Source organism: Arachis ipaensis, chromosome B3 (assembly GCF_059453495.1).
Source record: "Arachis ipaensis isolate K30076 ecotype BB chromosome B3, ASM5945349v1, whole genome shotgun sequence".
Classification (NCBI taxonomy): Eukaryota; Viridiplantae; Streptophyta; class Magnoliopsida; order Fabales; family Fabaceae; genus Arachis; species Arachis ipaensis.
Genome location: NC_142438.1, coordinates 7,372,835 through 7,388,865, shown reverse-complemented (window position 1 = coordinate 7,388,865; position 16,031 = coordinate 7,372,835). Strand labels below are relative to the sequence as shown.

Sequence of the window (16,031 nt, the reverse complement as noted above, 5' to 3'; positions counted from 1 at the left end):
TAAACTCTTGCACAGGCCCAATAGAGAGAAACGCCCAAGAAAACGGGTTTGAAAAAACCGACCCGAACTTGAATTGTATAGCTTCCTTGAACTTGAAGAAGAACCGCTGAGCCCCTTTGGCATTTCCTTCTGGGCGATCCCAAAACCCTAACCAAAACCCTTGGAAGCTCAGTGAAGCAGCAACAATGGGGAAAGCGAAAGCCAAGGGGAAGCACCGTTTGGATCAGTATTACCACTTAGCAAAAGATCACGGTTACCGTTCCCGTGCTTCATGGAAGTTGATCCAACTCAACTCCAAGTACAACTTCCTCGAATCTGCCTCCGCCGTCCTTGACCTCTGCGCCGCCCCCGGAGGATGGATGCAGGTCGCCGTCAAGCACGTCCCCGTTGGCCACCTCGTCATCGGCGTCGACCTTGCGCCAATCGCCCCCATCCGCGGCGCCATCGCCATCCAGGAGGATATCACCAGGCCCGAGTGTAAGAGCCGCGTCAAGAAGCTCATGACCGATTACGGTTGCACCGCATTCGACGTCATACTCCACGACGGTTCTCCAAATATCGGAGGCGCTTGGGCGCAGGAAGCCATGTCCCAGAATGCCCTTGTCATCGATGCCGTTAAGCTCGCAACTCAATTCTTGGCACCCAAGGGCACTTTCGTCACCAAGGTAATATCTAATTATCAATCTCATATGCGAAGAATCGAATTCAAAATTAAGAACGAAATTAGTTGTTACTTATTAGTTATTGGCTATTTCTTTCTTATGTCTGATTTTGGTTTTATTTTTTGGTGTGGTAGGTTTTTAGGTCGCAGGATTATAGTTCGGTGCTATTTTGCTTGAAGCAGGTGAGTGATGATTTCGTTTGTTATTTTGTGCATGGTTGGGTTAGAAACTGAGAATTGTATTTGAGGGTTTTTCTTTGCTGGTGTGATTGCAGTTGTTTGAGAAGGTTCAGGTGGAAAAGCCACCTGCTAGTCGTTCCGAGTCTGCTGAGATTTTTGTTTTGGGGTTGAAGTACAAGGCACCTGCTAAGATTGATCCACGGCTTCTCGATGTGAAGCATCTCTTTCAGGGGTCCGTTGAACCGCAGGCTAAGGTAAAACAATTTATTTTCGGGAAGGTTGGGCTGGATTGGCGAAGCTAGGGTTTGTGTTTTACTCACGTTTGGTGAATTGTTAATGCAGGTGGTGGATGTACTTAGAGAAAATAAGCAAAAGAGGCATCGTGATGGGTAAATTCTGCATATTTGTTATTGCTAAATGCTAATTTCTTGTGCTTGGAAAACCATTGATGTAGCTGTCTTGTGGTTCAAATACATGGTATGCTGTTGCTGAATGATAATTTCTTTTTTTTTTTACAGTTATGAAGATGGACTCTCAACTTTAAGGAAGGAGTCATCAGCTGCTAAATTCATTTGGTCGGATTCTCCTCTCGATATTCTTGGTTCAGTCACTTGCATAACCTTTACCGATCCAGCTGATAAACCAATCATGGATCATGAATTAACAACTGAAGAGGTACTTGTGTATAATTTTTGGTTAGTTTCATAGTTATTAGTGGATACTTGAACAATGATAATTTTAGTTTAAATTCATTGTGTGTCGTTTCTTGTCAGGTGAAATCTCTGTGCGATGATTTGAGGGTTTTGGGGAAGCAAGACTTCAAGCATCTTCTAAAGTACCTGCTTGGCCCAAGTCTCTGATTTTGACATACATTTTCCCATTGGCGACTATGCATACATATTTTAACAATGCTGAATCCTCAATATAGTTGCAATTCTTTCTGTTGTGATCGGTTTTCCATCTGTTGGTTACATTTAGGTGGCGAATTCACATTAGAAAAGCTCTTGCACCCACTGAAAAGCCTGATCCCACTACCAAAGCAGAAGCCGAGAATGTTCCTGAGGTGGATGAAGACGATAGAATACTCAATGAAATGGAGGAGCTGACTTATACAATGGATCACAAAAAGAAACGTGCAAAGAAGCTCCTTGCAAAAAGAAGAGCCAAGGTATCTAGTGTCTCTGTTACTATTGACTAATTTTAGACTGGAACATAGTTTTAGGATCTATTCAACATCAGTATTGACATATTTTTTGCAGATCATAATACTGAATTATATAACGTCCTTGAATATGATATCTGGTCAAAATAATAGGATAAAACCTTATTCATTGTATTAATATTCTATATATCATGGCACTCTAAATTTGATTATTACTTCTTAGTTCCTTTTATAAGTGGATGAGATCATACGTATTTATTACTTTAATTGTTAATTTGTAGGACAAGGCACGAAAGGCAACAGGGATGCAAATGGATGCAATAGAAGATGGTTATGTTGATCAAGAGTTGTTTTCACTTTCATCTATGAAGGTTTGACTTCATCATTTTGGTTTCTTTTGGATTTTCAGTTCAGAAAAGGATCTAAAACCTGTTGAATTGCATTTCTTTCCCCTCTAAACTCTCTGGAAATAGGGTTGATATGCTCCTGATAATTGATTTTTTTTTTACCCTTTATAATGGGGAGGTTTACACTAACACTTAGTGAGTACATCAAAATCCAAAAGGATATGTGCACAGGAATCATGATTTTGATCTCCATGAGAAATCTAAATAGTCTTACCTTTGGGACTGGATATTTTTTCTGTTGTTTTGATTTTGTATATTTTGTGTAGCCATATCTGAATGGTATGTGCTTCAATTGCAAATAATCTTTAGGTTAGAGAAGTTTTTCCAGTAGGGATTAATTTTGTTAATCTGTTGTCATGGGGTTTCAGGGTAAGAAGGATCTTGTAGCTGTTGATACCACTGAATATGAAGGGGCTGAGGATGAAGCAGAAGACAGTGAAGATGAAGCAACTCATGGAGGTGCGGAGCATTCTTCTGGCGACACAGAAGATTCTGATGAAGAACGTAAAAGGTGATTGACAGGTTCTTTATGTGGGGCTCTTAACATTATGCTAACCCTTAAGTTCTTGTTGCTGGTTTGTAATGATATTTAACGAAGAACATAAATTGATATCAGATATGATGAACAAATGGATGATCTACTTGAACAAGCTTATGAGCGGTTTGTGGTAAAAAAGGGAGGGAGCACAAAGCAGTGGAAGCGTAGTAAGAAATCTGTTGATGTAGAGTCCCAACTTCTGGAGGTATTGACAATGGATCTTTCATTTTCATTATTATGCGTATTACTTAGACTTCCTTGTAGACTTGCTTCTCTCTGCCCATGTGCGCATGTGTCCCCTACTTTAGATTTTTCTATCATTCCATGTTTTATCCCTGTCATATAGTTTCTATTTTTTTTTATCCCCTTGGTTTATGTTCGATGGAGAAGGAAGAGGAAGGAATGTTTTAGGTAAACCTTCAACTCTTCAAGGTTTCAACCTTGTTCAAGAGTTCTATATAGGGAAATGAAGACTCTGAGGATTATGATATGATTATTTAAACTGGAGGGAACAAAAATAATCATTTGATCCCCTTTCTTTCATTGCGTCCCTTTGTCCTCTCCCTTCCTTTGATCCAAACGTATCCTCCATACTACTGGCAATATAATTTTCATGTTCTGTTCTCCTGTTGATATGTTGCATTTGCTTGCTTGCTCTCAAGTAACTGTTAAGGACTGGTATGCTTGTCATGTAGAACATGTATAGACCCATGGAAGGGTGCATATTTATTGTGGGTTGCAAAAGGAAATTTTATGCATTTTACTGTGCAGGATGGTGAGGATGATGATATTGTTCAGTCCAAATATGATTCCGATGAAGATCAGGGTGATCAAGAAGCAAATCCTTTGGTGGTTCCACTCAATGATGGGGCAGAGCCCACCCAGGAGGAAATAAAAAATAAATGGTTTAGTCAGGACTTATTTGCTGAAGCTGTAGAGGAGGGTGACTTTGGTAAATATGATAGTGAAGATGAAATGGATATAGATGGGCCTAAAGAGAGTGTCTCCTTAACAAAAAAAAATAAAGAAAACAAAACAAAGGCTTCTGTGACCATAGATCCCCCACAATCCCAACCATCCAAGAAAAAGGAGGATTTTGAGATAGTTCCCGCACCAGCTACTGATTCAAGTGATGATTCATCTTCTGATGAATCAGAGGAAGATGTTGAAACCAAAGCTGAGATATTGGCTTATGCTAAGAAGATGCTTAGGAAAAAGAAGCGGGAGGAGATACTGGATGATGCATATAATAAGTACATGTTTGATGATGAGGGATTGCCTAAGTGGTTTCTAGATGAGGAAAGGAGACACCGGCAACCAATAAAGCCTATCACCAAAGAGGAAATTGCTGCAATGAGAGCACAGTTTAAAGAAATCGATGCTCGGCCTGCAAAGAAGGTTGCGGAGGCCAAAGCTCGAAAGAAACGTGTTGCAACGAGGAAGCTTGAGAAGGTACGGAAGAAAGCAAATGCAATATCGGACCAGACAGAGATATCTGATCGTTCAAAGATGAAGCAAATCGACAAACTATATAAGAAGGCTGTTCCGAAGAGACCTCAAAAAGAGTATGTAGTTGCAAAGAAAGGTGTTCAAGTTAAGACTGGGAAGGGAAAAGTCCTTGTTGATCGGAGAATGAAGAAGGATGCTAGGAAACATGGAATGGGAAAGGGAGGAAAAGGGGGTTCCAAGACGAAGGGCAAGGCCCCAAAGGGTAAGGGATCTGCAAAGGCCCCTGCCAAGAAGGGAAGAAAGGGGAATAAATGAAAAATAGGTTGAAATGCAATTTCTTGACTCGTGTCTCAGTTTTGTTACGATCTTCACATTGTTTGTCTTTTAGTTGCTGTTGTGGAATGTGCAATAGGTATTAATGTTTATCGAGTAGAACATTTTTTCTTTCCTGCCCTTCTTGAAAGCCAATTTTGATTTAGTTTAATACTATCATAAATAGCAGCTAATGCCTAATAGAGTTGTTATTATTTGTGGTCAGCTTTAAAGCGGGTTGTAATGTAAGGACCATCAATTTTTTAGTGCTGCTGGTAGGGCAATTTATGACTGCCTAAACGTACTGCTAAGAATTTAAAATCTTGATTACGAACAGATTTATTAGCAATTTGAACTGGCATAATATTTTCTCTTGGATAAAGAATAAAATAAAATGTGAATATTGAATATGCCATCTATGTCACAGTCGTGACATGGTTTTCGCCTTTCTGAAAGCTTATAAAGATATTTGATGTAATTTAAACAAAAGTAATTTCAAACTGTTGTGAAAAATATGATGGAAGTAGATAAATAAATGTACAAATTTATATAAGAAGAGAAGAGTTGTATATTGATGATATTAACAAAATATAGTACTTGTTAATTTACGAGATAATTCTGCTTTCTTTATAATACTTTTAGAGTTTCAAGAGTGTTTGATATATGAATAATATTTTTTTTAAGAGAATAGATTTTGTAGTATATAAAAATCAGACACAAGAATTAAACATGAGCTAGCATTACGTAATAAGTGACTAGTCCCCTTATGCTTGTTATTGTTGTTGTGCTGAAGCTAGCATCCATTTATAGATGAGAATTGAATCTAAACACTAACCCACTTATTAGGTATTAGTGGAAACATGTATCATGAATTATCTATCTAACCCACTTACTAGCTATTAGTGAAAGCATATTAAGAAAAATCATGCTCCATTAATTAGTAGGACATCCACACTTTAATTTCAGAACACAAGTTTTCTATAATGAGATGTTTGATAACTCAACATCTCCTCCTCCTCTTACAGAAACAAGTGCAACATTACTGAATACTGGTAATGATATTAAAACACAAAATCTATAGAAAAAGATCAAAGTGAACATTGAAACTATTGAGTTCCAAGTAACATAATCATGTTAAATAAACTGGTTAAGGAACTCATCCTCGGTAGTGTAATTGACTTCAGGATATAGTGCTGAAGCTTCTACTCCAACTTGTGGGTCAATTTCATAGCTAGTATGACCTCCTTTCACATATACTGTGTGACAAATTGACAATTCTATACTTATTGGGAAAGGAGAATCTGCAACAACAGGAAACAACCCAATTTAGAACTCTCCAAACATGCATATATTCAACAACTTACCCTCAAATCTTGGTGTCATGAAATTTTCACAAGATTGTAATACAATTGGTAGAAGCAGAGGGAAAATAATTAAATAATAATAACAAATTCTACACATCATAACTAACCTTCAATTTGCTTCAGGACTTGATCTTCCGGAACATAAATCCGTTCTAGTGTCTTATTAATCTTCTTCTCCCAGAGAGATACCAATTCATTGAAGGATACTATGTTCTTTGGGGGTCTTATATACAATATCTTGTTCAACGTTCTTGGGTCGTTCACAGCTTTGATAGTATAAGTACCAATATCTTCTTCCTTATTGAAAACACCTATATAATCAAAGCAAAATGTTTTTAGATAGGTGCCAATTTTTATATTTCTTGGTCTTGATGCAAAAAAATGTGTTCTTAATCTTACATTTGACATTTCCATCTCCTAAGATAACAACTTTATCTCTTGGTGGAGTTGTGGCTTCAAGTTGTGACAAATTCGGTAGGAAGTAGCCGGCAAAGAAGTTGCACACCACAATGGTGTGAGGAATTCCGGCAGCTTCGACAGCTCTGCGAATTTGGGACTTCACGGCATATGCGTTCTTTGCTGGCCCTACAGCTTGAACACGGTCTGCATCATTTCCAAACTCTGAAGGAAAGAATCTCTGCTAAAACAAGCTCATGATAAGTTTTCTTGATACACAAGCTTCCATCATGTTAATGATCAACTTAGAAGATGATATATCATATTCTAGGGACAAGCTTGACCTATCATTATGTGAATAATCTATCATATTCTTTTGTTGCCTCATCAATTATATGTAATCATTTCACTTGAAGTTATTTCTGTAAGGCATCAAGAAAAATGTACAAGAAATTTGAATATGCTTGTAATTTACCTTAACATTTCCTGCTTCTTTGATTGCAGCAATGATCTTATCTTGATTAGCTACTTCCATGGTTCCAATAGTAGAAATCACCACATCCACCTGCTTGATGGCTTTAACCAAACTCTCATGATCATATACATCTCCCTGTTCCCAAACTTAGAAAATTAATATAAGTAGTGAAAAATGAAGATTCAAGAGTGAAAAAATAAACTTACAAAAACAAGTTGGGCACCCAAGTTCTTGAACTTGTGAATGAGTGATGCCTTTTCTGGATTGGAAAGACTTGACTCTCGGACCAAGAGGAAAGTTGGGTGGCCGGCATTGATACTCGCTTCCACGATGAACTTTCCGATGTAACCGGTGCCTCCGATGAAGAGAATCTTGGTGTCTGCGGCAGCCATTATCATTGAATGATTAAAAGGGACAGATGACACAGCAATAATTAAAGTCAAACTGAATTGAATAGAAGAGGGGTTCTTTTATAGAGCCTCAACTAAATTCTATGCTTCTTTAGACTATATAGTATATATATTTAGGGAAAGTGCGAGGAGTTAATGGAATATTTATACAATACACACAATGGAGATTTAGGGAGTATTAGAGATATAATCATTAGTGTTATCTTTTTCCAATCAACTGAAGCTTTTGGGATAAGTGGTATCATGACATGATATTAGAGCGCTAGATCTGAAAAGTCAAGAGTTCGATCCTTAGTGAATCTGGAAGATGTTTATTATCGCTAGTATTTGGATGGTTATTCTAAATAGTATGGGGATGTTCATTTTATAACTTAATAGCTGTACACATTGTACAAATAGTCCATTGTCTTTCTAGCAGGATCCATATATTTAAAATTTGTATTATTTAGCAATAGATTAGATAATATATAAATTAATATTAAATTTAAAAATTAATTTGTAAAAAATATTGTACAAAATATTCATTTGGCAATTCGTATATGATTAAATATAATTATTCAACAAAAAAAATTACAATTTTAATGTAGATAATAATTACATAACTATTATTTTTAATTCAATTTAAAAATAAATATTTCTTAAATTTAATTAATTAAGAAATTTAAAATTTTATTTAGTGGTATATCAATTAATTTAATTTTATAATGGTTGATAATAAATAGTATATTAATACTATATAACAATCTAATTATTTTTTATATTGTAAAATTACTATATATGCAAAATTGCTGACGTAGAACAAATACAAAAAATAATATGATATAGATTTATTCTATTATATATTGACATCAATTCTTATATGATATAAATAGATGTGCAATCCACGTAAATTTTGTTTTTATCATTTTATGTATAATATTTTAGAATTTTTTTATTTTTATCACTTGCTTATATTCCATCTAATTTATCCTCCTAATCAATTGTTCTATCTGTTTTGGTTTTATATGATTAAATCGCTTAAGATGAATTTTATAATATTTATCAATAAAAGTTTTTTTTTTTGAAACAACGAAAGCTCAACACAAACAGTGGAGCAAAAGTCAAGGTGCTACAAAGAGGAGAACAAAGAAACAACCATAACGCCTGACATCACCTGCCCTGCTATCAACACGCCCTGAGATTACTGTCAGTCCATTCTTTGTAGTTCATAAACATTTTCTGTTGGATGAGGTCAACACCTGTTATCTGATTGTTGAAAATCCTACCATTACGTTCCAACCAGATGTTCCAAATCACTGCAAAGAACCCAATCAACCACCGCTTCTGCTCTTGTTTACTCGTGTGCAAACCAGCCCAACTCTCAAACAGACCTTTGATGGAACCCGGAATAGCCCACTCTCTACCAACTGACCGCAACCAACTGCACCATACTTGCCATGCTATATCACACAAAAGAAATAGATGCTGGACAGTTTCTATCTCCTTGTTACAGAGCACACAAATATTATCACTGTGATGAATAACGCCTAGCCTACTCAACCTGTCTTTGGTATTAACTCTACCTACAAGGACAAACCAGCCAAAAAGCTCAATCCTCGGAGGCACCACTCCTTTCCATAATGAACTTGTGAAACTATAGCTTGTGATCGCTGCTGGCAGATTCTCTGATTGAAGGACCCGCATGAGAGACTTAGTAGAAAACACACCCTTACTATCAAACTTCCAGACCACATTATCCTCCATACCCTGTGACAGCTTTACCGGCCGTAACCTCTCATGCAGCTGGTGAACAAGTTCCAGCTCCCATTGGAAAAGCTCCCTTCTCCATTGGAAGTTCCATATCCACTCCAATCCATCCCAAAACCCACAATCCCCTACCACCTCTTCTTGTTGGTTGGAAACCGAGAATAGTCTTGGAAACGCCTCTTTCAGCGGCCCGCCTTGCACCCAGTTATCTTCCCAAAACAGAGTACTCCTTCCATTTCCTACTTCCATAGACAGGCCAGTAACCAATTTATCCCTTAGTCGCTGTTCCTTTATGTTTAACTGGCATATGTCCTTCCAAGGCCCGCCTTTCTCTGGTATTTTCTGATTTACCAACATGACATCAGGGCTCAAATTGTTACAGGAGCATACAATTTTCTTCCACAAGGGGCAATCCTCTTTTGAAAACCGCCACCACCACTTAAACAAGAGTGCTGTGTTCCGAAGCACTGCATCCCCAACTCCCAAACCCCCAGCCTTCTTCGGAGCCTGGACCACCTCCCACCTAACTAATGGGATACCATCCTTTCCATCCCCCTTACCCCACATAAATCTTCTTTGCAACTCAACCAGCTTGTCCGCAACCGCCTTTGGCATCTTGTACAGGCTTAAGTAATATATCGGCAGGCTATTCAACACCGACTTAATGAGGATAAGCTTGCCTGCTTTATTCAATACCTTCGCTTTCCATAAGCTGAGCTTTTCTTTCACCTTGTCTATGACTGGTTTCCAAGTCTTCACTAGCCTCGGATTCGCACCGAGAGAGATTCCAAGGTATCTAACCGGTAACCCAGCTTGGTTGCATCCCAGCAGGCCGCACACCTGATCAACCCACTCCTGCTCACAGTTTATTGGTATCAAATTTGACTTATCATAATTGATGCTCAACCCCGACATCAACTCAAAACACCGTAACAATCTCTTATAATTTACCACTGTCTCTGTGTTTGGAGGACAAAATAGAATCGTATCATCCGCAAATTGAAGGTGCGATAATTCTACATGCTCACCTCCGACCATTAGTGGTTCAATACGTCTGTTTCTTACTGCTTCCCCCATCATCCGATGCAACACATCAACCACAAGCACAAACAGAAGGGGGGACAGGGGGTCCCCTTGTCTTAGGCCCCGCTCCATGTTGAATGGCTTGGTTGGAGACCCATTTACCAGAACTGACATAGATGCCGTGCTCACACACTCTTTCACCCAATCCCTCCATCTCTGTCCGAACCCCATTTTCTGAAGTACAATATCTACAAAGCTCCATCGGACTCTATCATATGCTTTTTGAAAATCAAGCTTGATAATAGCCGCCTTCTTCTTTCGCGTCTTGAGCCAATGGACTGTCTCACATGCAATGAGCGCACCGTCATGGATTTTCCTACCCTTTACAAATGCAGTTTGGGTTTCTCCCACCAATCCTGGCATAACCGATCGCATCCTTCTAACCAAAACCTTCGATATAACCTTGTAAACACAGCCCACCATACTAATCGGCCGGAAGTCCTTGATTTCTTTAGCCCCCACAAATTTTGGGGCCAGTGTCACCCACGTGATATTCACATCAGATGGTAACTCTGCCGTTTGGAAGAATTGCATTACTGCTCCAGTGAACTCCTGTCCAATCTCCTCCCAGCATTTCTTGATGAAATTCATATTGAACCCATCACTCCCTGGGGCTTTAGACGATTCACAATCCCATACTACTTCCCTGATTTCTTCCGCCGACGGCAGAACCTCCAATGCCTCAGCCTCAGCCCTATCTATCTGTTTTAGTAACCCATCCCGCACACCGATTCTCGGAGCATATTCCTGGTGATATAGCTTCTTATAGAACCCCCTAATTGCATACTTTATTCTTACCGGGTTCCGCACCAACCTTCCCTGTATCACCAGAGCATCAATTCTGTTATGTCGCCTTCTGGCCGATGCAATGTTATGAAAATATCTCGTATTCCTGTCCATGTCCCTCGCATGTTTGGAACGAGACATCTGCTTCCAGTGAATTTCCTTCCTGATGTACCACTTTTCACAAAAACTCACCAGCGCCTTTCTCCTAGCTTCCGTCGTACTATCATAAATTCCATCACTAACCTGGATATCAAGCTTCTTTATTTCATCCTCAAACCTCATCAGTCTACTGTCCATATCACAGAAGTTATCCTTGTGCCATTGCCTCAAAGGCACCGTCAATGACTTCAATTTACCAATGAAGGGAGCATCTCCCAGGTTCCTCCATTCGTCCCGCACCATCCTCAGGAAACCCTCATGGGTAAACCAGGAATCTAAACTCCGGAAAGGTCGCGGGCCCCCTCGAACCCGAGCATCCTCCACAATTAACGGGCAGTGATCTGACAGGCCCCTCGGACCACCTCTTACCCGAATGTCAGGAAATTCCTCAACCCACTCAACAGAAACCAGCACCCTATCAATTCGACTACAAGATTGACCCCTAAACCATGTGAACTTCCCATCAGAGAGAGGTAGATCCACCAACTGCATGTCTTGAACCCAACTCTTAAACTCCTCCGCTGATGCCGGCATCGTTGTCCCCCCTTTCCTTTCCTCCACTTGCAAAATCTCATTGAAATCCCCAAGCAAGAAGAGAGGGACTTGGCACAATCCCGCAATATAGCTCAATTCTTCCCAAACCACCCGCTTTTCTTCCCTCCCATGCGCCCCATACACTAAACAGTACGCACAGTGAAAATTATTCTTTGTTAACACTCCTTCAATGCACAACCACCTCTCACCTTTATAGCAATGACTAGTCTGAAACATCATGTCATCCCACATCAATAAGAGGCCTCCAGCCGTTCCATCAGATTCCACAAACTCCCAACCCACCGTATTATCTCCCCAAATTCTTGCAACATCATACTTGGAGATCACTTCTTTTTTCGTTTCAATCAAACCCAGCATATGTAAATTATATTTTTTCTTCAATGATTTCAACATACCTATTTTCCCATCTCCCCTCAACCCCCTAATATTCCAACAACTCACAATCATTTAGACAAAGTACTGTTCACCTTATGTTTGTTCTTCGGGCGACTCCTTCTTGCCTTTTCTTTTTGTTTTGTCAATCTTCGTTTTGCTGCTATTTCGTCATTTTGAGCTTTCAAAATGCTCATGATATCCACATCATCATCATACAGCACAGCACCAGATTCAACCGCTAGAGCCCAAGTAATTTCATTTTCATGCATCTGTGCCTCTTGCGAATCCCTGGCCATATCTTCCTGGGTGTGTTTGTTGTTCCTCCTCGTGCCTATTCCTGTGCTAATCCCCTTCACAGGCGCTCCTCCCCCTTTTGCCCAACCTGGCTCCCATTCCTTTGCTGTTCGGTTACCCGCCATGGCCACTTCCTTCCCTCTCCCTCGGTCCAACATCCCCGGAAGGCTCCCTAGATCTCGGCCATCGTCCACGGTTCCTGCCCAGTTCACCGGAACCGGCACCAGTCCCTCCTCGAACACGCACACCTCCTCCCGTATCCCCTCCCCAACACCAATCTCCGCAGGTACACCCGTCCCCGCCAATTCCATCGCATCTCCCTGCGTATCATGCGGCGCCACCGGACCAGCCCCCATCGACGGGACCTCTACCCAGACCACCTGCACCGGCACCAATCCCTCTTCGACTGCCTGCACCCCTTCTTGCATCCCCTCCCCGACACCAATAAAAGTTAGAATGCGTAAATTTAGGAAATAAATCAATAATATAATAGTAGTGCCTTCAAAAGATATCATTACAATTTCTTTTTGTGAGACATTGGAGTAAGTGCTTGTCTGTCTACACATATCTCTTTTTCAACTTTGCTCTTAGAAAATTAATTAATTTTTCATATGGAGTACTGGGAATATGTTTGGTAGGTAGAAATGAAAGGAGGGGGTATATTAAACAATTGTAATGTTTGATGCATAGTTATAAAAAATCGGATCTTCAATCGAAAAATTGATAAATTGAATTTTCAACCGATTTGTTCTAGTTTAAAGTCCGTTTAAGATAAAAAAAACTAGTAAGAATTAGTCAAACCGATAAAAATTGGTAAAAAATCAGTCCAATTCAACCAAATTGCTCAAGAGAAAATTCTAAAATTGATAAAAATATAGTTTAAATTTAGATCCTTCTTGTACTGCATGTTCTCTTTGTCATTAAATTATGTTATTCCTTATTATTTCATATGCTAATTGTTAATTATATAATAAAATTGTATAATAATTTTTTATATTATTTTAATTTTATATTTAAATTAATTATATTTTTATTAATTATAATATAATTTTTTTATAATTATATAATATTTATTAATATTATTTTTTAATAAATATATATAGTATATAATAATATAATATTTTAATATAAAAAATAAAATTAAAAATCTTTATCCTGAAAATTTTTTATATTTATCTAATAATAATCGGATTATAATTTGTTAAAACTTAATTGTTTTTAAAATATTAGTTAAGATATATATTTTAAATTTTTAATTATTTTATTTTTTTATTCATAAGATCGATTTTACCGATTCAACTAATGATTCATCGATTGAATTAATAAATTAATAATCTGACAAATTCGGTCTCCAATTCAATTCTTACCATTTGATGCATTATGAACAAAAAAAGAGTCTCGTTTGCTTTATTTTTTGGTGGCTTTCTTTTGGAATCATTCAGGGTAATTAATTATACAAAAATAAATGTAAAAATTTATGTATAATTATCTTTATATAAAATTATTAGTTGATAATTATTATTTATTAAATAATTTAATGTATTTAACTAAATTATTATTTAACATATTTTAACTATCAATTTTATACATAAATAATTACATGTGAATATTCACCCAAAAATAAAAATATATCAACATAAAATACACATCCTTGTCAATGTCATTCGCATGGCTCATCAAACTCCCTGATTCCATTTATTTTGTTAAGTTGCCTTTTTTTCATAACATAATTTACATATAACATTTGTTTGACACTTGTATAAACGTATTTTTTATGATCAATTGTCTTAATAAAAAAAATATTTTTTAACACATCTAAACACATTAAAATATGATTATTTTTTGTTAATCGATATGATTGAAATAAATTTAAAAATAACCTGTACTATTAATTATTAATAAAAAATTTATTTAAATTATTTTATGCAATTAAAAATATAAAAAATTTAAAAAATTAATGTATACTTTATCATAATATATATATCGTGTCGTTTTGTCAAATAAAAGTTTGAAATTAGCATGTTTATGTTATATTTTTTAGTATTACTAGAAACTGAATAATAATTTTAAATTTTGACGTGAGATTTAAACATTTTGGGTAAAGGTTTTGACTTATTTATTGAAACGGTAATTTTTTTGACGTCTTCACTTGAACAATGATAAAAAAAATTGTAAGAGACATTAATATTTAAGTTAGTGAGAATTTTAGTAGATTTAGAATAAAATTGAAAAGAAAAAAAATACTTGAATGTTAAAATATTTAGAGTTTATAAATGAGATTTGGTCATTGCTGAAGAGTGACTTTAGATAATCATGTGTGATATTTTTTAATAATAATAATCGAAGTAATGGGAAAAACTTTTGCCTTGCTTTCCAAGTCAGGTCTGATACTGGCCGTATAACTCGTATCTTATTGAGCTCAAATAAAATGTTAGATAATTAAGCACGGAGTTTTATTTTAGGTATATTGATGATAGTTCTAATCTTCTAAATTAAAAAAAAGCACAAATAATTCTAAAATAAATATAGATTAAATTCTTACTTTTGTGATATAAAAAAAGAGGATAGCCAAAAAGATAAGAATTCAAACGGAATAAAAAGATACATTGAGATTGAAATAGAAAAAAAAAGATAGATTGAAATTTGAATACAAAGAGAATTACTTTATTTTCTATCTAATTTTTTGACATGGTAAGAAAGGAACTATTTAACCTAACTTGTCCACACTATAGTTTGGGAATTGAATCGAAGAGTCTCCTCAACTTTCTACCCAACTTCCCGATACAATAAGAGAAGAACTCACTCAACCTTACTTGTCCACATTATGGTTTCATTATGAAACCAAAAAAAGGATTTTCACATCTCTAATCTTTGAACGACGATTACCATAATTTATGAGATATTTATAACCTCTTATTAGGTTAAAATAAAAAAAAAACCCTAAATTTATAATATACCGTTCAATTTAATAACTAATTAAACAAAATCAAAATATATCAAATTAAATTAAATATTTTAAAAATATAAATTAATAATTTTTAAAAAATATTTGATTTCTTTATATTACAAATATTTAAAATATGTATCATTTTATCCACAAATGATAAAGATATAAGTGTTCTTAATAATATTTGGAGTGGGAATTAGCCTCCTTATGCATTGGACTAGAACAATATGCTTGGTTTGATATGAGTGTTTTTTTTAAATTTAATTAGAGAGCTAATTAAATTAACCACTAGTAAAATGTAGAAGGCGGGACACTTGCTTAAGTGGATTAGTGAACTAACCACTAGACCAATCCAACTTGGTTGAATCACAATATCATTATTCATTAGATTTATGGTCTGAAGTTGGTTTTACATAAAAATGCAATGTATCTTTTGGGGTGAATAAAAATGTATAGCTAGTTTTTAGGTGGGAAAAGTGTAGTGTCTGTTTGGATTATAGTTTATAAATGGAAATTTGCATAAAATTAATTTTGTAAAATTGATTTTGATGAAAAGTAAGTTTGAGTTAACGTGATTTATGTTTGGCAATTTTTATATTAAAATTGATTATAGTAAAATAAATGTTGTTTGGATTATACTACTCAAAATCACTTCTAGATAAAAAATTACTAAGAGAAATATCAATTTAAATAATTTTTTTTATATACATGCAAAATCAGAACACTATCAAA

The 16,031-nt window shown here is 36.2% G+C and overlaps 2 protein-coding genes across 2 annotated transcripts; one reads left to right on the top strand and one right to left on the bottom strand.

Annotated features, from left to right (window-relative positions):
• The first annotated feature begins 70 nt into the window (after positions 1-70).
• On the top strand, positions 71-5,058 carry LOC107628876 (FtsJ-like methyltransferase family protein). Its single transcript, XM_016331500.3, has 11 exons — positions 71-665; positions 797-844; positions 937-1,095; positions 1,184-1,230; positions 1,360-1,516; positions 1,615-1,676; positions 1,820-2,009; positions 2,285-2,374; positions 2,779-2,921; positions 3,027-3,153; positions 3,720-5,058. Exons 1-11 carry the CDS (start codon positions 186-188, stop codon positions 4,710-4,712), a joined length of 2,496 nt encoding a protein of 831 aa, XP_016186986.1. The 5' UTR covers positions 71-185; the 3' UTR covers positions 4,713-5,058.
• A 564-nt stretch (positions 5,059-5,622) lies between these two features.
• Positions 5,623-7,426, bottom strand: LOC107628877 (phenylcoumaran benzylic ether reductase POP1). The gene is made up of 5 exons (XM_016331502.3): positions 7,151-7,426; positions 6,945-7,079; positions 6,473-6,710; positions 6,181-6,384; positions 5,623-6,010 (listed from the first exon to the last, which is right to left on the bottom strand). Exons 1-5 carry the CDS (start codon positions 7,340-7,342, stop codon positions 5,844-5,846), a joined length of 936 nt encoding a protein of 311 aa, XP_016186988.1. The 5' UTR covers positions 7,343-7,426; the 3' UTR covers positions 5,623-5,843.
• Between the last annotated feature and the right edge of the window lie 8,605 nt (positions 7,427-16,031).

Excerpts from the sequence above, each read along its gene's own strand:
- LOC107628877 (XM_016331502.3), bottom strand. The coding sequence starts at position 7,342 with ATGATAATGGCTGCCGCAGACACCAAGATTCTCTTCATCGGAGGCACC. Across the intron at positions 6,711-6,944 it reads AAGAAGCAGGAAATGTTAAG|AGATTCTTTCCTTCAGAGTT; the intron begins GTAAATTACAAG and ends TTGTTTTAGCAG. Across the intron at positions 6,385-6,472 it reads AGGAGATGGAAATGTCAAAT|GTGTTTTCAATAAGGAAGAA; the intron begins GTAAGATTAAGA and ends TTGATTATATAG.
- LOC107628876 (XM_016331500.3), top strand. The coding sequence starts at position 186 with ATGGGGAAAGCGAAAGCCAAGGGGAAGCACCGTTTGGATCAGTATTAC. Across the intron at positions 845-936 it reads TGCTATTTTGCTTGAAGCAG|TTGTTTGAGAAGGTTCAGGT; the intron begins GTGAGTGATGAT and ends GTGTGATTGCAG. Across the intron at positions 1,096-1,183 it reads CCGTTGAACCGCAGGCTAAG|GTGGTGGATGTACTTAGAGA; the intron begins GTAAAACAATTT and ends TTGTTAATGCAG.